Raw genomic sequence first — 23,765 nt, forward strand, 5'->3', positions numbered from 1 at the left:
TACATTTAACATATGACATTTTACTAAAGTATGTTAAAAAAGTAAAAAAAAAAAGGTTTTATTATTAAATATTTAATTATATTTATTTCATTTAGTGTTGTTATTATTATTATTATTATTATATTGTTGAATAATGTTAAATAATCAAAAATATAATTCATGTTTAATAAAAAACATTTTTATATGTAGGTCTGTTACAATAATTACGCTACTGATTTACTATACAATATATAAACATAACCTAAATATTGTCCAATATGTTTACCTAAAAATTAGGTCATATTAACATAAAAAACATTGTTTTTTGTTTTATTTTCATAAATGTAGAATATTTAAACATGTTTTATATTCCAGTTCCAATAAATAAATAATGTAAATCAATGCATTATTACTTTATCATGTTATCATTATTTCAGTGCCACAACATGGCCTTAAATGACAATAAATTCTTTTATGGCAATTATTTCTGAGATCATATATCATCAAGACAATTTATATAGAATTATAATGTTCATTATAACAAGTGACTCATGTTAAAATAAGAAATGTTTTAAACTGGTATTCTACTAAAGTATGTTAAATAGGTTAACAAATGTTTTTTATTATAAAATGTTTAAATATATTTATTTAATTCAGTGTTTTTTTCTTTTTATTATTATTTTGTATATTGTAGATTAATATAAAAAATATCTATAACTATAAACTATAACTATAAATAATATAACTATAAAGGAACACATATGGAATTATGTATATAAAGTGTTAAATAATCCAAAATATGATTCATGTTTAAAAAAGAATTTTTGTATATGTAGGCCTGTTACAATAATTATGTTACTGATTTAGGATACAATACATGAACATGACCTCAATATTGCCCAATATGTTTACATAAAAATAAAAACCTAATAACGTAAAAAACTTTGTTTAAAAACAGTGTTTTGTTTATGTTATTTTTTATACATTTCGGATATTTAAACGTTTTATATTCCAGTTCCAATAAATACATAATATTAATCAAAGCATTATTTCTTTATCATGTTATTATTGTATCAGTGGTACAACATGGCCTCGCAATTATGTCTGAGACCATATATCATCCAGACAATTTATATAGAATTATAATGTCCATTATAGCAAGTGACTCATGTTAAAATTTTGCATTGTTCTCTAATTCAATGTAATGTAATTAATTTAATTTTAATATAGCTACTCATTACTAACAGGGCAGGGGTGTCAAAAAAAATCACCCTTTATACTTCATTGCTGATACCAAGCGATACATATTATGACACACACGGCACACAAAATGAACAAAAATCATTTTCACGAGATGTTTAATAGATTCAACACCATTTCTACATCTTCATTTGATTTTTTTCCAGTCTGTTTTATCTATACAGAGCAAATACAAAGTTAGCCTGCTGATGATGCTTATTTAAATTAAGTGTAATTACTACTCTAAACTTTCATGTGAAAAAATATTTTTTAAGTGGTTCTGCATTTTCTTTATGTTTTATTTTTTTTATACAAAAAGTCACTTACATTTTATTTGGCACATTTGTTGTACTCAACCTTTGCAACCATTGGTAGTTACAGTAGTTACATATGTTTCTACAAGTTTACGAGTTTTTTCTGATCTAGTAGCGTTATAATATGTACTCAGAGTCATATTTTAAAACATCTTGTTTTTCTTCTTGATATTTAGCTGTTTCCACTGCGGCAAACTGGAAAACTCATTTTTGGACATTCCAAATATGAACTGGAAATCTTCATCTGAGAGATGTTTCTGTGAAAGAGAAGAGATATTAGGTAAACAAATCTGTATAATTTAAAAATGACAATCAGCTTCAAATTCAATTCAGTTCCAAAATATTTTCTCGAATTTAATGTTAGTATTAAAAAAATGAGTGTTTAAAAAGTTGAGTAAATTAAGACTTAAGAATTTTGTTTTATTAAAACAAAAATCAGTCAGTTCAAAATTCAGGTTTAGTTAAAAACAAATTTGATTCATTATTCATTCCAGTTTAAGATTAAACTTCAGTTTCAATTCTATATACTGTTCTAGTTTAAAAGTCTGTTTCAGTCTAATATTTTCCTATTGGACGGTGCTGTATGATTCCTCACCTCCCGCTCAGATGGGTTGACTCCTTTCGGTAACTCGTCTGCGTTTTTATTGATCAGATCCTCAAAAGGAAACAGCTGGTAGGTCTTATTCTCCTCACTCACCTGGTTCACCTTCATCTCCTGATCAGTAAACAACAATCAGAACTGCATGTGCATTTATTTTTACAGTAAGAATGCAAAAAAGTATTTCATTTTATTGAAGATATCATACTGTCACTATTTCCAGTGATGTCACTTCCCCCAGCTCCTCCTTCAGCTGCTCGTATGTCTTCCCATCCTGCCACAACACATGAATATAATTTATTAAGGATTTATTAATAAAAATAAATCAAATAGTGCAAATTATATGTTGGATTTTTTTTATGTGTCAGAAACACATAATACAAACATATACAGCTCTACACACATTTTGTAACTCAAATAATGCAAAGAAAAGAAGTTTATATTCATAAAGTTTTAAGAGTTCAGAAATCAATATTTGGTGGAATAACCCTGGTTATTTTGGTATGTTCTCCTCCACCAGTCTTACACACTGCTTTTGGATAACTTTATGCCTGCACTCCTGGTGCAAAAATACAAGCAGTTCAGTTTGGTTTGATGCCTTGTGATCATCCATCTTCCTCTTGATTTATTTTCCAGAAGTTTTCAATTTGGTCAACTCAAATAAACTTTTAAAGTGGTCTCTTATTTTTTTATTCCATATATACAGTACAGGCCAAAAGTTTGGACACACCTTCTCATTCAATGTGTTTTCTTTTTTTTCATGACTATTTACATTGTAAATTTTCACTGAAGGCATCAAAACTATGAATGAACACATGTGGAGTTTTATGTACTTAACAAAAAATGACCTGGCCTCCACAGTCACCTGACCTGAACCCAATCCAGATGGTTTGGGGTGAGCTGGAGCACAGAGTGAAGAAGGCAAAGGGACCAACAAGTGATAAACACCTCTGGGAACTCCTTTAAGACTGCTGGAAAACCATTTCAGGTGACTACCTTTTAAAGCTAATTGAGAGAATGCAAAGAGTATGCAAAGCAGTAATCATAGCAAAGGGTGGCTATTTTGAAGAAACTAGAATATAAAACATGTTTTCAGTTATTTCACCTTTTTTGTTAATTACATAAAACTCCACATGTGTTCATTCTTAGTTTTGATGATCTTGTTTATCTACGATACAATCAATACTGTGTTTGTAACTAAAGTGTACAGTAAATGTTTAATTACAGTAATATCTGCAGTATCTTCTACAAGGGTGAGAAACTGCAGTATATACTAATCATTTTCTGTAAATTCTGAATAAAGGACATTATAGAATCAATACGATGTGATCAAACTCACACTCCACTTGGTAGGGTCCCAGGCGGTGAACCAGCCGGTGAATGTGGGGGGCTCAAACCCCTGCTTCACCAGCAGAATGGGCGTGTCGCAGTCGCGGGCTCCAGGATGGGTCCGCAGGTATTCCTGACACGTGACCACAGACTCTTTCCGCTCCACTTCATTTGCTTCATTTCCAATCCAGAGGAAAACCTGAAACAGACCAGCGGTGAGACGGACTGGCCCAATACAGCCAACTGATTTGAATTGATTTTACATGGGAATCATTTTCAGTCAAATTACTGGTACACAAATTATGGCTAATGCTACAAACGAGGCACACACAGGCCTAAAAGACTGTCCCCTGCTTCTGTAATATGACAGTGTGTTTCCTAGTATATGTGTATGTGTACTGAGGTGTGAGTCTCCTTTGAGTCTCCTATAGGTGGAGTAATAGAGCACCAGTTAGAAGCAGAGCATCTTTACCCTCCTGTTATGTTCTGGGTCAAACTGACCCGTTTTAAAGTTTGAAGATCTAGGAAGAAGAGCTAAAAGTATTTTTTAGTATAAAACTTCTTCTGCTTGCCTTAATTAGTGCAATCAACATATAATATGAAAATGGTTCATCTCAAATATACTGCCTACAAAAACAAAATTGCAATGATATGTTTCAATGTTATGTAAAACTATTGTTTTATATGTTGGGCTTTTTAAAAGTAATAAAGTAGGAAAACATTAAAAAAGTTTGAACATGTATTTTTTGTGAATTATCCCAATTTAACCATTACCTGTTAGAGGTAAGGAACATGATTGCACTAACTATTGATTATTAGCAATGGAGTTAGTATTGAAATATTTACACTTCTTGTTAGAATTTTTTTAAGATATCTTTTGGATGTTTAAACATGCGATGGGTCAATATGACCTGGGAACACTACTGCTGGTTCTGACAAATGAACATAATAGGAGGGTTAAACTTACACTGAGAGCTAGCCAGGGTAAAATACAGCTTCTAAACATGGTGGAGGTAGTTTCACACACTGTAAATGACCTTTACCTAGATCTGTGACCCCCAAAGTGAAGAATAAGAGACATCCATATACAATATACCTGATCCCATGTGTCCAAAAGCATCACATCATCTTCAATGAGGTCATCCTGAGTGAAGTCTGTCACCTCCGTAACGATGAAGCGGCCCGTTTTATTGGAGCACTCGAAGAGGCGGGGCTGATGATCCTGAACGACCTGCTGTAGCCTTTAGTGGAAGACAACAAAGATGCTTCTGTTAGACTGGATCAGTAATGAAGTGTATATTATATTCATCAGGAAGCTTTAAGGTTTAAAAGTCCTAAATCACTGAAAACTGCATTTTCCTCATTTTATTAAAATGAAGAAATTTAAATACTGGCAAAGTCATAAAACACACTGTTGAAGCCTACAGTCCATGTATGAAAACTAAACTGCTAACGCTGCATACACAAGGAAAATGATAAAACGCCGGCCATTGGCTACGCAGCAAATGAGTGGATACAGGCTTTATTCATTCACTAACAAAAAAAATACTGTAATACATTTTTAGAGGGAAATGGCCCTGGGAAAAATAGTAATTACAAATACTAAACTAAACAATTAAATTGTATTGCATTTTGGATATGAGAAAGACGGGAGGCGGGTTTTGGGGGAATTCGGAAACCTGCTTTCTGATTGGTAGTTGCTGCTGAACATCAGCATTCATTTGTATAAAATAAACATATTATTCCTTTATTATGCCTTCAGCTGTTCAGACACACCCATTCAGCCTTTTTACCTTTATATTTACCTTTTGTCATTGGCATATGGTGCCTTTCCACCTAGAAGGTTCCAGAATTCTGCAGGTTCCTGACCCTCAGCCATAATCTCTGCTGAGAACGAGCCGCGGCCGAGAACCGTGCTAACCTCCTTAGCCATAGCCCTCTCATCTCCACTCGACCCCTGCACAAAATGAGTTGTATTACACAATCTAACTCAACTCAAACTCAAGAGAACAAAAGCACTATACTGAAAATACAGGTACTGTATTACAATCTAATTCAATTAAACTCAATTAAAAGGGCATATACTGTACTATAGAAAAACTACTGTATCACAATCTAACTCAAACTCTTAATTAACTCAATTAAAATTACAAATACTATAGAGAAAGTACAGGTACTGTGTACTATATGTAAAGTATGGGTACTGTGTGACAACCTAACTCAATTAAAAGAGCAGGAATTGTTCTAGAGTGAAAATGCAGGCACTGTATCACAATCTAACTCAAATAAAAGAGCAAAAAATGTACTATATGTAAAGTACGGGTACTGTGTGATAACTCAATTAAAAGAGCAGGAATTGTATTAAAGTGAAAATGCAGGTACTTTATCATAATCTAAATCATTTAAAAGAGCAGGAATTGTATTAAAGTGAGATGTCATGTCCTGTCTGTCCTCGTGCCTGTGTGTGTTCCACGTGACCTGTGCCCCTGTGTTCTGTCCCAGTACTTTTCCACCTGTGTCAATTTGTAGCTCCGCCCCCTAGCCCCAGGTGTTTCCACTTCCCTTGTGTGTTAAATAGCCCTCCTCTGCCACTTGTCCTTCGTCGGCCTTTGCACTAACCCCTGTTGTTTGTCGTACCTCTGTTTCTTGTGTTCTTTCCTGCGCTCCTTGGTTTCCTGCTCTCTGTTTATCCCGTCTTGTTATAGTTCCTTGTTTATCTTGTTTACTCTTTGTTATTGTCTCTGCTCTGTTTTGTTCATAGTCTTGTTACATTATTTATTTGTTTACCTCGTATAGCCTCCCTCTTTGTTTGTAGTTTATATTTATCTTCTGGTTTACTCTCGTGCTCCTTAGTTCCCTCCTTAGTGTATATCTTTGTATATCTTTTGTTTATCCTTTGTTATTTTTAAGTTCCCTGTGTTTTCCCTAGTTTATTCCCTTGCCCTGTTTTAGTTTATCCTACCTAGTTTTATAGTATCTCTTGTTTGTTTATGTTAGTTTTACATCACGTTGGTTTTCTTATTCATTTCATTGTTCCGTGTTTACCCGTCTTGTTTATTTGTTGTTTAGTTATTAAATTCTAACTTGCACTTGAACTTACGTCGTCTCCTCGTCTCCCTACCTGGGTCAATCCTGACATGAGAATTCAGGTACTTTATCATAATCTAAATTAATTAAAAGAGCAGGAGTTGCACTCTAGTGAAAGTACAGGCACTGTATCACACCTAACTCAATTAAACTTGATCACGGCAGCTCACCTTTCCATACCACAGGTACATGGTCCCCTGATTCTTCAGCAAGAAAACATCGTTTGAGTTAAGCGATGCTGCCTGGGCCGGAACCTCGATAGCTTTAGTGTTGGTAGAATCTGTACCACTGATCTGAAATAGACGGACGAGGGGTTCTGGGTCCAAGCCCCCTTTTCTGGAGGTCCCACCCTGAAAATGAAGGTGTGGTTATTAAAAGATATATAATTTAGCTGTTTCCTGTTTACTAATAAAAGTGTTTTAAATTGTTTTCGACTGGAATGCATAACTTTTGTTTAAGTCTAGTTCATTTCCAGGAATGAATTAATATTTACTCACCTCAAAAATGACCAGCTTGCCTTTAAAAATGGCCATGAAGTGACGGGGTTCTTTGCCCATAGTGACCCTCACTTGGACGGGCTCCCCACCATACTGCTGATCAACAGTTACTGCCTGGAATGCACTAGCTGCCAGCTCATCCTGGGTGGCATGTCGCCCCTGAACAAATTAGGACAATTAAACGTATACTTCTAATTTTTATCCCATTTTCGCCCCTATTTTACAGAGCCAATTACCCAACCCACTTATTAGGACTCCCCCTATCACTAAGAATGTCCCAACACCAGGAGGGTGAAGACTAGCACATGCCTCCTTTGATACGATGTTAAGTCAGCCACCGCCTCTTTCCCAACTGCTGCTGATACAGCATTGCCGAGTAGCGTCACAGCACACTCGGAGGAAAGTGCAGCAACTGGGTTCTAATACATCAGCTCACAAACGCATTTTGTTGAGTGACATCACCCTTTGGAGTGATGAGGGAAGAAATCTACTCACCCAGAGAGAGCAAGAGCAAGACCAATTGTGCTCTCACAGGGCTCCGGCAGCTGATGGCAAGCTACATGAACAGGATTCGTACCCACGATCTCCTGATCATAGTGGCAGTGCTTAGCCCACTGGACCATTCGGAGCCCCAATTCAATCATTTTTATTGACTATGTACTTAGCAAGAAAAGTCCAATTAATTTATATTTTTATTAAAACATTTAACAGGCCTACAAATTGGTTTACCAGTTAATTAGTGATAATCTTCTGTTGCTAAATGAGCCATTTTTTTCAGTCAGAATTCAAATGTTATAATTTTTTTTTACTTTTTTAGGGCTGAACGGCTGTAGGCTGTATAGGAATAGGCCCAAAACAGGTGGATATATACAAAAATGTGAAATAAAAATGGGCTGTCTTTGCAGCTTAGTGAATGGATGTTACAGACTGTAATGGTGAAATAATTTATGAATAATTATTCTACATCTCATAATGCAGGAAGCTGATTGGATGAGGTTGTACCTGCCAGATGTACAGAATGTAGCTCTTCTTCCTGTTGACCTCGTAGGTGTAGAGGATGATGTAGCAGTCGCCCCCATAGAAATAGCCGTACGTTTTTGGGTCGACTTCAGCCAGCTCCAGATTTTCAATCCTCCAGATCTTACAGTGAGAACAGACAAATAATTACAGACTAAACCAGTTTATTTTCATCGTATTCTGATTTAACATATTATTCCACTATTACATCTTATACACTGGAGCCACATCAAAGCAAAGACCAGCAGAATAACCTTTAATTATTTTATCAATACAACGAGACCCATGCTTAATGTCCTGATGTTCTGTAATGTGATTTTTTTATTGTATAAATAAAAAATTTGGTAACACTTTATAATACAGCCCGCGTTTTAGAGGGTAAATTCCCTTTACTTATGGTGTAACTTCTCTGGGTGAACCAAGTACATTCAAAATACTATATATAGGTCCTACAGCTACTTAACTGTAGGTATAAATAAAGTACAACCATGAACAAGAGTGTAACAACTAGGTAACTTTCAGAAACTTACCTTGTACTTTCACAACATTTATGGTGCAACTGTTCTCTATGAATCAGTAAATACAAAATACTTATTGGGTCCTACTCATACTTAAATGCTGGAACAAATATAGAATTTGATTTATGCTTTTAAAACTGTCAAGGGTGGAGCAGGAAAAAACACGCAAAGTTTGTAATGTCAGGACTAAAATACAATAATATATTGATATATCTTCAATAACACAATCGGGAATGCTGAGATTTTACATTACATTACATTTGGCAGACGCTTTTGTCCAAAGCGACTTACAATAGTCAAGTACAAAAGTAATAGAAGTTAAAGGTAAAACATCTCTAGATAGGGCTTAAAGAAGGTCGAAGGGAAATAATGGGATAGAGGAGTAAAGGAGGGGAAGAAGGAAATGAGGTTAGAAGTTGTTAGTGTGTTAGAGGTGTTAGGAGAGTAAGTGCTCTTTGAAGAGCTCTGTCTTCAGGAGTCTCTTAAAGATAGCAAGAGATTCTCCTGATCTGGTAGTGGAGGGTAGTTTGTTCCACCATTGGGGAACTCTGTATGAGAACAGTCTGGATTGCTTTGTGTGAATTGTGTTTGGTAAAGCGAGGCGACGTTCATTGGAGGAGCGCAGCGGCCGGGAGGTAGCGTAAGCCTTCAGGAGTGATCAGTGCAGGTAGGAAGGAGCTGTTCTGTCATCACCTTGTAGGCGATTGTAAGAGTTTTGAATTTAATGCGAGCATCAACTGGTAGCCAATGGAGCTGAATGAGCAGCGGGGTGACATGTGCCCGTTTTGGCTGTTTGAAGACCAGACGTGCTGCTGCATTCTGGATCATTTGGAGTTGTTTTACTACACAGTCATTTTTTAAAGAAAATGTATTCATTAATACACAGAAACAACAATGTTTTATATTAATGGTTAATAAACCCACACCTCACCTGATTTGTACTGTTCTTACTCTCTAAGTACAAAGTACTTACTCAGTAAGTACTCAGAAACAACAGGGAGCAGGTTGTATTATGTAGTGTACAGTGTTTTACCGTTATCACTCAATACGTACACAGTACTTAACCTCTAAAACACGGGCTGTATTATAAAAAGTTTCCAAAAATGTATCTCTTTTATAATGTGTCTGCTGTTCTTTTATACGTTGTTCTTCTGTTTTCCGCTACTACATATCTCTATTACTGCTAAAAGTGATACCCGTACCTGGAGCTGTCCACTGCCATCATCCACCATGCGGTTCTGAGCTGCTACTTCAGGCATCACATGCATCTGAGAGGCATCAAACTTCTCCTGAGAGACTTTAGCTGACAGACGAGAGAGGAGACATTATTACATAATCAGCCTACTTTGGGCATTCTTTACTGAAAGATTTTTTATTTTTTTATTAGTTTATTATTAGAGGAGAGCCCTCAGCAAGCTGCTGAACATCTTGGACAATGTTCACCACCCTCTGCACGGCACCATCACCAGGCAGAGGAGCTCATTCAGCGGCAGACTGCTGTCCCAGTCCTGCTCCACAGACAGACTCCGAAAGTCTTTTGTCCCTCAGGCCATAAGACTGTTCAACTCCTCTCAGCACAGCAAACTGAAGACTCTGTGACACTTTTTAATTCCGGCAATTCTGGCCACACATGGACACACCCCCATCTATGGTCACACTCTCAGACTTGCTGATGTCTATAACACTATTATTACAGTTCTACCCTATTGTGCACTAGTAGTTCATTCACTAGTTAATTCATCTACTGTTTACTGATCTTTTGCACTGCTAAATTTAATTTTTTATAAATTTTAATTTATATAACTGTATTTGCACTTTCTGTATGGCTGACATCAGTTATCCTCACTTTATGCACATCAGCTGGTGTTCACTGTCTATTGTGTTCAACTGCACTACCTTCATTCTACATTACACACACACTAAAGACTGTACTTTTACAGTGTACATTCTATTTTCTATTTTATTGTATTTATATGTATTTTATATCTTATCTTTTTGTAACTTTGTGTACATACCTGCTGCTGGATGTCTAGAATTTCCCCTCGGGGATCAATAAAGTATCTGTCTGTCTGTCTATCTATCTATCTATCTATCTATCTATCTATCTATCTATATATCTAGTTATGTTACTATGTTATTATTGATATATGTATAATAGGGGAAAAAAACAACAGAATTGTTTCAGTCATTTCTTAAAATGTCTTATAAAAAGCATGTGGCTATTGCACATGTTAAAACAAAATATTGTGCAGCTGTGGTGTGTAATATTTCATATTTAACAGAATTCTCTCTTACATATAATTTGTGCTCACCCTATCTATGTTTTATCACTTATCCCTCACATATACACCCACCCACCCGTCCTGCTCCGAGTTACCCACTTACCCACTCTGCCCACAGTGTGGGTGTGGCCCAGGCCCTTGGTCTGGTTTTGGACGGTCCAGCTCTGGAAAAGCTGCTTGAATAGTGCAGACTCAGCGCCGTCGTTCACCGTCTCCACGTTCGTGGTGTGAGGATAACCCTTTAGCTTAATGAATTCCTGCATGAGAAACAGTAAATTAAATACAATTAAATAAAATAATAAAAGGCAGAAGAAAAGAAAATAAACACATAAAATGAAATGAAATAAAATAAAATAATGAATTCTTGTAGAAGACAAAACTAAAAATACATGAAAAATATTAGATAATAACTACTGTTGCAAAGGTCTGTACAGAAGAGTAAGAATTAAGTAAGTAAGTAAGAATTATTGTTAACTACAACTTACTACAACTTTAAATAATTTTGTAATATTATTGTACTATAACTGTTTTCATTATTTATTACAGTTTTGTTCTGTAACAGTTGATTTTCTAATATTTGTAGTATTTTGTGTTATAATTGCAGTTTGTGTGTTATTCTACTATTTTTGTTCTCCTAAGACTCTATTAGTTGTACTTTTTCATTATAACTGTGGACTTTATAATGTTATGTCCTATTTCTGTACTGTAACAGTTGAGTTTCTAATATTTTGTACTATTTTCTGTACTATAACAGTTAAATTATATATTTTTATACAATTTATCTTACTGTATATTATCGCTGTTCAATAAAAAACATGTATCTCTAAAACAACTACTTCAGTCATTTTAAAGAACTTCTATTGGTCCATTCATCAAGACATGTTGACACAGTGTTAGGGACAGTTTGTGAGTTCAAATTATGTGGTAAACTAAAAAATCAACAAAAATTACGTTTTTTTATTGAACAGCAACAAAATACTGTAACCGTTGAGTTTGTATTTTTGTACTATAGAATTTGAGTTTCTATCGCTTTGTTTTATTCCACACTCTGAATTTAGTCGACACTGTTAAATTTCTATTGTTCTGTCTAGTTTTGTATTATAAACGATGAGTATCTTATATTGTTAAATAGAAAAAAAAAAAAATATATATATATATATATATATATATATATATATATATTTAAATGGTTTACAAATATTACTAATATTGTTTTTTCAACTTTCAACAAAAAATTAAGTAAGTTTTATTACCAGTTTTATTAACTGTTTATAACACTTATAACTCAATAAACCATATGCCAAGAGAAGGCTAATCAGTCAATCAGATAAATAAATTTAGTATAATTTTCTCAAAATATGTTAAAAATATTATTAACATAATATGTCTATTACAAACTGTTGCTTTTAATAGCTGTAATTGATGTTCATTAACAAAATATGCTTAGGACTCTCTGCTCTCCTCAGAACTTGTTAAATAGATAGATGTGGAGTGAATGTATATAATTATAAATATCTGACCAGAGCTCTGGACATGGCCGCCTGTCTCTCGGCCTTGTTGGCTCGCTTCCCCTTCCACACGAACAGCTTAACTCCGCCCTGATCCAGGATATAGCAGTCCTGAAACACAGTGAAGTACCGATCAGAATATAGCACCTCTACAGCTCAGAGACACACAGAACCAGAACCACATACTGATCCAAATCCAATCCAGCAGTTATGTCCATTGTTTTTAAATTTCAGAACAGTAAACCATATACTACATTAAAGTTAAGGAGCTATGAAGGGTTTTTTATGCGATGCTGTAGTAGAAGCACTTTGTGTTCAAGTAAGAATCATAGTTGTTAAAAAGAGCTGAATTTATAATGAATGTTTACAGGGTGAAAAAAACTCTCACCTTTTATATAAATTGTTCTTCTGTAGTATTGCTTAAAGAACCCTTTGTAGAACCTTTATTTTTAATACCATATTGTTTCACACTATAAGGCGCACAGGATTATAAGGCGCACTTTTAGTAAACATCTATTTTCGGGTCTATTTTAACACACAAGGCACACCAGATTATAAGGCACATTATTTAAAATGAGAGCTGGATGTTAATCAACAGATTTATCTCCTGAAAACTGTTAAGTTGGGTAAGTAAAGCGCTTCTGTTTATTTACAGTAATCTTAGATTTCCAGATTTCCACTTAGGCTAGCCCGACAGAGCTACACTGAGGAACCCTGAGTGTTCTGGTAAGCCAGAGCGATATTAGCTAGCAGTTCATCCTACGTAGCTTGTTTTAACACAGTAAACATGCAGACTACAGTCCGATATACTCACCTCTGAAAAGCGAAAAAGCTAACTAGCGCTTACCGCAGTTAACGGGTAAAGCTAACCGTGGTAAAATAGCTAACAGGGTCAGTGGGTTATGCTAATGGTGCTCCGGCAGTGCTAGCCGGGGTTAGCAGCAGGCCACAGGCCCATAATACTTACCTCAGAATGATAAAAGAGCTAGCGCGGTTAGCGGCTAATGCTAATACTGCTGCAGCAGTGCTATCCAGGGTTAGCAGCAGGGTACAAGCCGATAATACTCACCCCGGTACGGCCCAAGAGCTAGCGCTTTGCACGGTTAGCAGCTAATGCTAATACTGCTCCAGTCTCGAGTGCCAGTGCTGGACAACTAAACTACAGAATTAAACTATAACGCTGCACTTCAGCGGAGTGGCTTTTACTGCTCGTTAAAACTTGAGGTGCACATAAGGCATTTTTTTATTGAAGGATTTTAAGTGCGCCTTATAGTGCAAAAAGGAACGGTAGTGTTATGTTACTTTACAAACATACTACTTTAATTCGACAAGAGACTGCCAAATGTTCTGATATGTAATGTAACTTACATCATGGTTGAGCAGATCCTGTACCAGCGGTCTGGTGGCAACCTCCATGACCTTCATTTCTCCATCAGCATCAGAGACACTGCACAGTACACACACATGGTAATAGTACCAGTACTACACATATTATAGTACAAACACATGGAAACCTATTTTTTTTGCTCTATGAACCTAGTGTGTATTGACAAGAAGTAATGCACCCCCACCATAAACATGCTCTCAGAAGCTACCTCACTTCTACACACTTCTACACTGCTACACATGCCTCTACAGTACACTAGAAAAGACATTTTGGCTAGTTGACAGAGTTTAAGACAGCGCGCTTGATTGGACTGAGAGAAGTACCCAGTATCCAGCATCCATCAGCCAGCCACTGTTGGTTTTGTTTGCTGTGGTGTCGTGGACTGTGGACTGGACCTGAATCATCTTAATATAGGATCTTTTTTCATCAGGATAATGCTCATCCATACGTAGCAAGGGTTTCTTCACCAGACTACAGACTTTAACACTTTTTTGGTCTGCCCAATCACCAGATTTTTCACCAATTCAGCATTCATGTACAGTCTTCCCCAATAAACTGATCTTTTAACTTATTAACTTATTAATATTGTAATCACCTACATACATCTCTGGAAAAAAATAAGAGACCACTTAAAAATTATACGTTTCTTTGATTTTACCAAATTGAATACTTTTGGAATATAATCGAGAGGAAGATGGATGTTCACAAGCCATCTGAACTGCTTGAATTTTTGCACCAGGAGTGGCATAAAGTTATCCAAAAGCAGTGTGTAAGACTGGTGGAGGAGACAACATGCCAAGATAATTATGTTGTTTAACTTGTTTTCTTTGCATTATCTGAGGTCTGAAAGCAATGCATCTTTTTTGTTATTTCAGCCATTTCTCATTTTCTGCAAATAAATGCTCTAAATGATAATATTTTTATTAGGAATTTGGGAAAAATGTTACCCATAGTTTATAGAATAAAACAACAATGTTCATTTTTACTCAAACACATACCTATAAAGAGAAAAATCAGAGAAACTGATTCAGAAAATAAAGTGCTCTCTTATTTTTTTCCAGAGCTGTATATCATAACATTCATACATATATAAGATTTGTTATATTCCAATTTGTAATGTTCAAGTAGAGTTTCTCAATATATATCATAATATATATTTTCTGCATATTGCTCTGCTATAATAGTTACTGAATCAAAATAATAAGATCAATTAATTAATAATCGATCTTTGTATTAAAGAAACTGATAAAAAATGTAGGATTCATTCAAATACAGACACAAAAACACAGCTTTTTCTTGTAAACTTACTGGAAGAGAGTGACCTGGGCCATCTGCTGCTGGTCAGCCTGGTCGTCTGACGTCCCGCTGGGCAGTTTAGCGGGTCGCTCACCGATGATACTGGTCAGAGCCTCCATTAAAAGAGGAGAGTTCTTCTCAGCATCGCCCTCGATCACCCCGATCTCAGCCCTGCCACCTCGCTCACGATCACGAATATCCTTCGCCATTAGCATCCCCTACAGGTCAACACAAAACAGCATTATGGGAAACTCACTGACATACAGTATCTCACAAAAGTGAGTAGACCCTTTTTGTTAATATTTTATTTTATATCTTTTTAATGGGACAACACTGAAGATATTATACTTTAACGTAATGTAAAGTAGTCAGCGTGCAGCTTGTCTATATAACAATATAGATTTGCTGTGCTGTGTAACTCAATACACAGCCATTAACGTCTAAACCACTAGAAACAAAAGTGAGTACAGTTCTAAGTGAAATGGCGAGGCCCAATTGTGCCCAATTAGCCATTTTCGCTCTCTGGTATCATGTGACTGTTAGTGATACAAGGTCTCAGGTGTTCCACTCAGAACAGGCCTCGTCAGGCTTGACCAAAGAAGTTGAGCCCATTTCTTCAGCGTAATATACAGAGGTTGGCTTTAAAAAATAGATGCATGAGTGCTGCCAGCATTGGTGCAGAGCTTGAAGAATTGGGAGGTTAGCCTGCAGTGTTCAGACCACACTCCACACACTGCATCAACTTTTGCATGGTACTGTTCTAGAAGCTAGCCTCTTCTGAAGTTGATGCACAAAAAAGCCACACTAGCTTCATAAGGTCATCATGAGGAAGTGGATGAGGATTCCAGTGGCATGTTCAAGAGACTTAAGGCTGTGCTGGAAAATAATGGTGGCCACACAAAATATTGCCAATTTCACTTACAGGTGTACTCACTTTTGATGCCAGCGGTTTGAATCTTTATGGCTGTGTGTGAAATTTTCACTGTTATACTGTAGCTGTACACTGACTACTTTACATTGTATCAAAGTGACATATATTTAGTATTGTCATGTGAAAAGATATGATACAATATTTATTTAAAAAAAAAATAGGGGTATACTCACTTTTGTGAGATACTCTAAATATATACCTCATTAACACTGGATACCACAGTACAAATACTGTACCTTCATTCGTTCCTGTTTGTTGCTGTCTGGCCCGTTCCACTGGATAATGGTCTTTCCGATGTCCAACAGAAAAACATCACCCAGATTGAAGCTGTTCCAGCTCATCTCCACCTTAAACACAACAAAACAAAAATAATCCACCCATTAAAAAAGTTCTATTATTCAGATTTGTCCTGTATTGCTGGGTGTAGGGATCTTAACTAGTCAAAAAAATATTTCAAACATCTTATTTCCTCTACTGTGCAGTGTTTGTGTGATCAGCAGTGCTTATCTGTAGATTATTCTCCTCACCTCTTTAGCTGTCACCTTCCTCTTCCCCTTCACCTGCAGCAGCCTCTGAACATCTGAGCTGTTCGTCTCAACGTGCCTCATTCCCGACGCCACTCCACCCTTTTTATATCTAAAATACAAAAAATGTTAATTTAATTTATTTTATTTTATTCATCCGACTCATATGACTGCATCAGAGCTGGGTATAAGACACTTTCCTCCGAGTGTGTAGTGATGCTGCCTGCTTCATTGTTATCATTGGTTATCACATGTAGTAAAAGAGGCATGGGCTGGTCTTTACCCTCCTATTGTTGGGAGTATCACTTGTGACTAGCAGTAGCAGGTCTAATAGGTTTTACACAAAAAGATAAAAGTTTATGTTGCAAATTGAAAGCAGAAACAAATATATACAATATCTATTTTAAAATATTCTTGGTTAGTTTATTATTCTTTACAGTCATTTGATATTATTTGTGTTTAGATTTTGGTAGTCTTTGCTTTCATTAAGGATTTTTTGTGGATTTTGCTTCTATACATCTACAGCTCTGAAAAAGAGACCACTTAATTATGATGTTTTTCCTTGATTTTACCTAATTAAAACTTGGAATATAATCAAAAGGAAGATGGTTGATCACAAGCCATCAAACCAAGCTGAACTGCTTGAATTTTTGCACCAGGAGTGGCACAAACTTATCCAAAAGCAGTGTGTAAGACTGGCGGAAGAGAACATGCCAAGATGCATGAAAACTGTGAATAAAAACCAAGGTTATTCCACAAAATATTGCTTTCTGAACTCTGAAACTTTATGGATATATGATATATTGTTTTCTTTGTTTACTCTTTTTTTTTTCCAGAGCTGCATGATCTACAATTTTGATTACAGATTTTATAGTTTTGTGTAAAAGGTATGGCACAAAATAATTAACTCAAAATAATTAAAAATCTTCTTCCCAATTTTACTTGCATTTTTACTGTACATAGATGAATTGCTCTTAAACACACACAGCATGTGAGAAAATGCAGCATTTTATTCATTTTTAAAAGCTTTTTACTTTTTACATGAACTAAAGCTTTAATCACACTGGACTAATGTTTGGGCATTAAAATTGCATACATCTATAATCCGATTATTCCTTTTCCGCAAAGGTTGGATGAGTAACAGAACAGGGGCACTTCAGGGGGCCAATGAGATTTGAGCTAGGGCCAATGCCCTTGTGGTCCCACCCTTAGAACCAGGTAAATTGGCTAAAACTGTTTCAATGTTTCTGTAGCACCAGAGGCCAAATTCTATTAAAGAGCCAGTAGACCCTAATCCATATTTTTTCCATTAATAGCTAAAATGTGTTCCTTTGAAGTAATAAAACATACCAGACCTGCTTAACATTTTAGAAACCTTTCCTAACCTTTAAAAAACACTGTTATAAGGCTTATTTCTGTCTCTGCAGTGTCCTCACAGGTTCAACTCTGCTATAGGCGAGAATGACATTAATACGTACTTTTGTATGTATAATATGCAGATCAGTCAATTAATGATACCGACCCCTGCAGGCTGCTGCTGCCTCGCTAACTCTAAGCACAGCCCACAGTTTTTCAAAAAAAAAAACAGAGGGGATACCCACGTACGCCTGATGCGGGAAATGTCCGGGTGAATGTGTGAGAGGTTTCTTTCACAGTTCTTTTTGCTGACTTATTTGTTGCTTTATTTCTCAGTATTCATTTCTGAAGTATAATCCTATGTTTATCCAGTGCGAGTTATCCATGTGTGTGTGTGTGTTTTTTTTATATATATATAAATAGATGGGGATGGTGGTGGAGAAAGGGTTAAGTGGCCCTTTAACCAATTAAATGCCACTTATTGTACAGAAAAGAAAATGCCAAAATATCTCAGAGGACCTCCCTGATATCGAGCTGCACTTGTTGCATTAGACAAATTTAATTGTTCATTAAATTAATAATAAATAAACATAATAATAAATGATTGCATTTTTGAATCAAATAATAATAACATAAATATTATGCAAACAATTGTACGTGTGTAGATTGTTCCAATCCCACTCCCTCAACCCCAGTGTGAAGGTAGTTAAATACAGAGAGGCTATATGATCTCTCACATGATGCCCTGTTTGAAGTAGCCGCAGAAGGAGCTGGACTCGTGGTGCTGGACCTCCCGGTGCTGGACCGGAGCTGAGCCCAGGAAGTCATCCAGCTGGATGGTGTACACCGCAGCAGCCCCCTGCTCATCCTGAGACGACTCAGAACCAATCCAGTAGTGGATGTCGTACGACAGGGACCCGCCCACTTTTTTAGTCTAGTAGAGAGAGAAGGAGTGATGAAGAGGGGAGGGATTAGCCATTATTTTTCTGTGTCATATTTGACCATTCAAAACACATGCAAAACACACACACACACACAAATACACACACACAGACTGTGGCAGAATAAACAATGCAAACACTGAGCACCTGATGGATAGATTAATGGATAGTTCTTGTCTGTAATAAAGCTGAGTTCTAATTTACAGAACCAACACTTCATAAAGGGTGCTGCAAACCATTTCAAAAAATTGGTCCGACCAAAAGAGGAGGTCTGGGTCCAGATCAGCTGAATCATGATCCGGTTCATTTGCAGTGTGAACACATTTTTTTAACAGTTTGGATTTTCAGACTAATTAAAGAAATTTGATTCAGTCTGTCTTCACCCATTAAACAACGGAAGAAGAAAAATAAAAAGTGGTGTTGTGCTGAAATCTGACATCCCTTGGTGTGCAGGCGCATCATGCAGCAGTATAGGTGCAACAGACTATGCTGCTGATTCATGTATCTACTGTAACCGTAGATTAAGCCTTATTTACAATGTCTGAGTGGAGTCTGTTACACTTAATCTGCTGATGGGAGTCATTCAAGAAGGAAGGCAGAATTTGGCACAACACCTGAAAAAGGCAACTTGTCAGATAGATAACATCATGCTTGTCCACAATCCAATCAGTGTGAAGTAAAGGGAGATTCCACCCACATAGGTGATGATGACAGGTTGTAGTAAAGTCCTTTAGTGCACCCAGTCGCGAAACTACAGTGAACTTCAGTGTACAGAATACAATGCAAGAAACACACCGAGCTAGGTTCACATTTTCATGTGTAAAATGTTTAGAAATACTTACAACCTTTATTTTAAAAAGTGTACTAAATGATAAAATAATTAAACTAGGCATTAAACGATCATTTAACTTAAGAGAATTGTTCTTGATACCCTTAGGAACTTACACACAGCAGAACGTAGCAGTCACCCTCATAAAAGTTCCCATATGATTTTTCCGGAACCAGAACCAGCTCCATTTTCTGATTAACATATAAAAGCAAACAGAAACAGGAATGCTTTTAATGTTACATAGACAATAACAGTAAAAAACAGACATACAATAAAAATCATCTTTTCAGGGTAAAAAGCAAAAATATCTGTCATTTATAAAGTAATTCAATTTAAAAAAATAATTAGACAGATTAGCCAAAACATTAAGAACAGATGAAGGTAAATGTGTATAATGGAGAGCATATGGAGTAGCAGCATTTTGCTGTCCTATGAAAAGTTCACTACACCATGCCAAAATTTCTTGATGAACAGACCAATAGAAACTCTTCAAAATTACCTGAAATAAATTTCTCTCTCCTGTAAAGTTGCTGTTTTGGAAGTGTTTTTCATTGGACAGTGACGATATTAGGAAGGTGGTCATAATTTGCTTATTGGTGTGTATGTAATTAGCTTAGCTTCAGTTTGAGCATTAACAGTACATCATTTTAAAGTAATATTTTTATAATATAAAGAGGTATAATATAAAGATATCTGAATATATATTGCAGCTGTACAATGAAAAACAAATATCTTAAAAACAGCAACTTTACAGCAGAGAGAAAAAACCTTCTAAACTTTCAAACGAAGTTAATGTAAAAATAGTTTTTGAAGTATTTTATTGGAACGTTCATCAAGATTTTTTTTGCACACTGTAAGGGACAGTTTGTGTGTTTAAATTATGTACTAAACTAAAAATTGGCAAAAATGAAGATACTTGTTTTTCATTGGACAGCAGTGAAATATATATATTTATATATTGACACCCTACAGCCCAAGATATGACACTTTGTCGGTGTAACTGTCACCTCGATTCTCCAGATGAGGATGCCGGGGGTTTGATTGACGGCTCTGAAGGTCTGCTCCATGGTTCATTAGTGGGTTCTAGATCCTGGCCTGAGAACAGAATGTAAACACAGTCATTTCTGAATTTGATTTGGTTTCTAATAACAGTGTGAGACAAGTTTAACCTCTAACTGTAGGCCGGTCACCATAATAAATGATTTGGTTCTAAATCATTTGGTCCTAATATGTTGTCCTTGAAATAAAAGCAGAAAATTATATTATTGACATTCTATAGTGACATACCTACCTAAAGGCCTTGCTAAAAATAATAATAATCATTTTAATTTTTCCAGTTATTTATGGCCTCCTACCCACAGATTCAGAATAGAGCCTCATCTCTTCCTCTGGAAGAGAGGGTATTTGCATATATGAAGATTTCCTGCTCGCACATCCGTATTCAAACAGAACTGTCCCAGTCACACACATTTACTGTAGAATGTAGAATGAATAAAGCAGATCAGGGGTGATGTTCTGGGAATCATACAGAATAATATTTGTAGTTTTTACACTTAAGTTCTTTAGTTCTTTAGTTGGAACAGATTCTGATTCTGTATATAACCATTAGAAACATGAGAGATGCTTAGCCTTCTGATACAGAGAACCTATTTATGGTTCAACCAATACTGGGGCCCTATTTTAGCGATCTTTAGTCATGCCTTTAACCATGCACAGCACAGCTTCATTTAGGGCGTGTCAGTGTGTCTTTGCTTTCACAACGGTGGGAAAAGTGCAATTTGTGCACCTTAAAATGTGCTAAAAGTATGTACAATTTTTTTTGTATTAATTATGGTGTGTATTGGGGCATAACATGAAAAAAATCCATTAGCTTGTGTCATTTGCGATTCCCTTTAAGAGTCAGGTGCACTTTGGATTTGGCAGATTGCTATTTTTATTGCGCAGCTACCTGGATGTGTCCAGCAATTTTGAGAAGGAAACTGACCTGCAGGTCATTTACAGCAACAAGCAAGAATCTGGATAAATCTGATTTCTCAAAATGCAAAAAGTACACTGTTTATCACAATAACAGTGTTTATCACACTATTTATGGAGAACATACTGTATCTCGATATTTCTATCTATACACCTCTACCATGAATCAGGTTAAATACATGTTTATTTATACAGAACATCTGAAATTTTAAGAATAGTCTCATACGTTTATAAAAGTACAAATTCAGCATCATTAAAAATGAAGGTTGGGTTAGATCTAAATGGACATCAAATTCTGAGTCACTCCATTAATCAATAAATCTCACTCTGAATTTGGATCAGAAATATATCTTGTATTTATTACTGCAGATCAGCATACAATATTTAATTCTACACTACACTGAAAAAAATGTAGTGTAAATTTTACTTAAAAATGGTTCCGCAACTCTCTGCATTTGCTTTTTTTTAAGTAAATTTAATTTCAGATAACTTTAAGTAACTTCAACTTGGTTTCAAGACTTAAATGTTACACAGAGTAAATAAGTGAACTGAACTTCAGTCAATCCTTTCTTTTTTGTAAACTTTACTTAATTTATTTTTGCTGAATCAATCCTTTCTTTTAGTAACCTTTACTTAATTTCTGCATACAATATTACGTAATTACAGTGATCTCATTTATGCAATATTATTGAATGATAATGATTTAATTTTTTTTTTAGTTAAAACACACATTCAAATATTTACATAATCTCAAAGATTTATTTTGTAAACAGACCAAGTCTCACCATCTAAACACATGGATGGCATATAATACATTATTTTTTAGTTTTAGTATACTAAAAAGAATGTATTACATGCCATCCATGTGTTGAGACAGGGTAATAATGTGTGTTTTCACTAAAAATATAAAAAAAATCAGGAATTATAATATATTATGTGTCATAAATTATTTGAGTAATATTGTATAAATTAAGTAATTGTAATTAGGTAATATTGTATGCAGAGCAAGTAAAGTAAAGTAAATTTTACAAAAAGAAAGGATTGACTGAATTTCAGTTCACAGAAAGTTGCGAACCTTTTTAAATAAAATTGTACACATCATTTTTTCAGTGTATAAAGAATCCAACATTTTTATTTAAGTTGATTGAGCCTTAAAAAGATATAATGGTACCAATAGTTCTATGTTCACAAAATAAAATACATTAACTATCAATTCAGCAACATTACTAAGAACACAGAGAATCTTTTTTATCTGGAATAATACATAAACTGCAGGATGGAGGCTATAGCCCACCAATGCTGCCCCTTCACCCCACTGGTCCCACCAAATCTGACCTCCACCAGAGATACAAACCAGAAACTATCTAGATTAAAGGTCACAGAGATGGTTAAAGTGAGAGATACCTGAGATTTGAAATGTTTGATTGCAGATCTTAATTGGACAAAAGTCGAGGTGAGTTTTCTGATGGGCGCTCCTCACTAGGCACAGGCGGGTGAACAGTGTGTCACCGCCGGCTCTTCCTCCTCCTCTTCCTCCTCTGTAACAGAGTCTCAGAGTCTGGATTTGATTACATTTGCATGAACTGGAACCCATCTATCTGTTGATCCAATCAGGAGGAAGACAGAAGCAGCGATAGAGTCAGAAGGCAAATCAAGCCAATGTCAGCACTGAGTAGCATTCAAATCACCTGCAAAATCAGGAACAGTGACATTATTTACAGACAACTTCACATAATATTCAGAATTGAGGTGGGGTTTCAGTGTGGGGGTGGGGGTTGTTTGAGATAAACTCATTCAGAGTGGGGATTTATTTGAGACAGACTCGTTCTGAGTGGGAGTTTGCCTGAGATTAACTAGTTTAGAGTTGGGGAATGAGATAAGGTGGGTTTGTTTGAGATGTAATGTTCAGAGTGTGGGATTGCTTTAGAAAATAATTGTTTAAGGGGGGGGGGGGGGTTGTTTGAGGTGAACCTGTTTAGAGTGGAAGTTTGCCTGAGATTAACTAATTTAGAGTTGTGATATGAAATGAGGGGGGGGGGGGTTCAGTGTGGGGGTTTGTTTGAGACAAACTCGTTCTGAATGGGAGCTTGTCTGAGATAAACTCATTTAGACTTGGGGTATGAGATTAGGGAGTTTGTTTGAGATTAACTTGTTCAGAG

General features: G+C 35.7%; 1 protein-coding gene across 1 annotated transcript; it reads right to left on the reverse strand.

Annotated features, from left to right (window-relative positions):
• Window positions 1-1,320: 1,320 nt before the first annotated feature.
• On the reverse strand, window positions 1,321-23,503 carry avil (advillin). Its single transcript, XM_022682619.2, has 20 exons — window positions 23,011-23,503; window positions 20,640-20,727; window positions 19,749-19,823; window positions 18,600-18,796; window positions 16,510-16,618; window positions 16,219-16,329; window positions 15,064-15,269; window positions 13,737-13,815; window positions 12,381-12,479; window positions 10,964-11,117; window positions 9,781-9,881; window positions 8,046-8,183; window positions 7,044-7,202; window positions 6,717-6,896; window positions 5,265-5,416; window positions 4,556-4,700; window positions 3,470-3,658; window positions 2,339-2,404; window positions 2,128-2,247; window positions 1,321-1,789 (listed from the first exon to the last, which is right to left on the reverse strand). The coding sequence occupies exons 2-20, from the start codon at window positions 20,697-20,699 to the stop codon at window positions 1,676-1,678; spliced, it is 2,454 nt and encodes an 817-aa protein (XP_022538340.2). The 5' UTR covers window positions 20,700-20,727; window positions 23,011-23,503; the 3' UTR covers window positions 1,321-1,675.
• Window positions 23,504-23,765: the final 262 nt, after the last annotated feature.

Source organism: Astyanax mexicanus, chromosome 24 (assembly GCF_023375975.1).
Source record: "Astyanax mexicanus isolate ESR-SI-001 chromosome 24, AstMex3_surface, whole genome shotgun sequence".
NCBI classification, from domain to species: domain Eukaryota; kingdom Metazoa; phylum Chordata; class Actinopteri; order Characiformes; family Acestrorhamphidae; genus Astyanax; species Astyanax mexicanus.

Excerpts from the sequence above, each read along its gene's own strand:
- avil (XM_022682619.2), bottom strand. The coding sequence starts at position 20,699 with ATGGAGCAGACCTTCAGAGCCGTCAATCAAACCCCCGGCATCCTCATC. Across the intron at positions 16,330-16,509 it reads GGAAGGTGACAGCTAAAGAG|GTGGAGATGAGCTGGAACAG; the intron begins GTGAGGAGAATA and ends GTTGTGTTTAAG. Across the intron at positions 13,816-15,063 it reads GCCCAGGTCACTCTCTTCCA|TGTCTCTGATGCTGATGGAG; the intron begins GTAAGTTTACAA and ends TGTACTGTGCAG.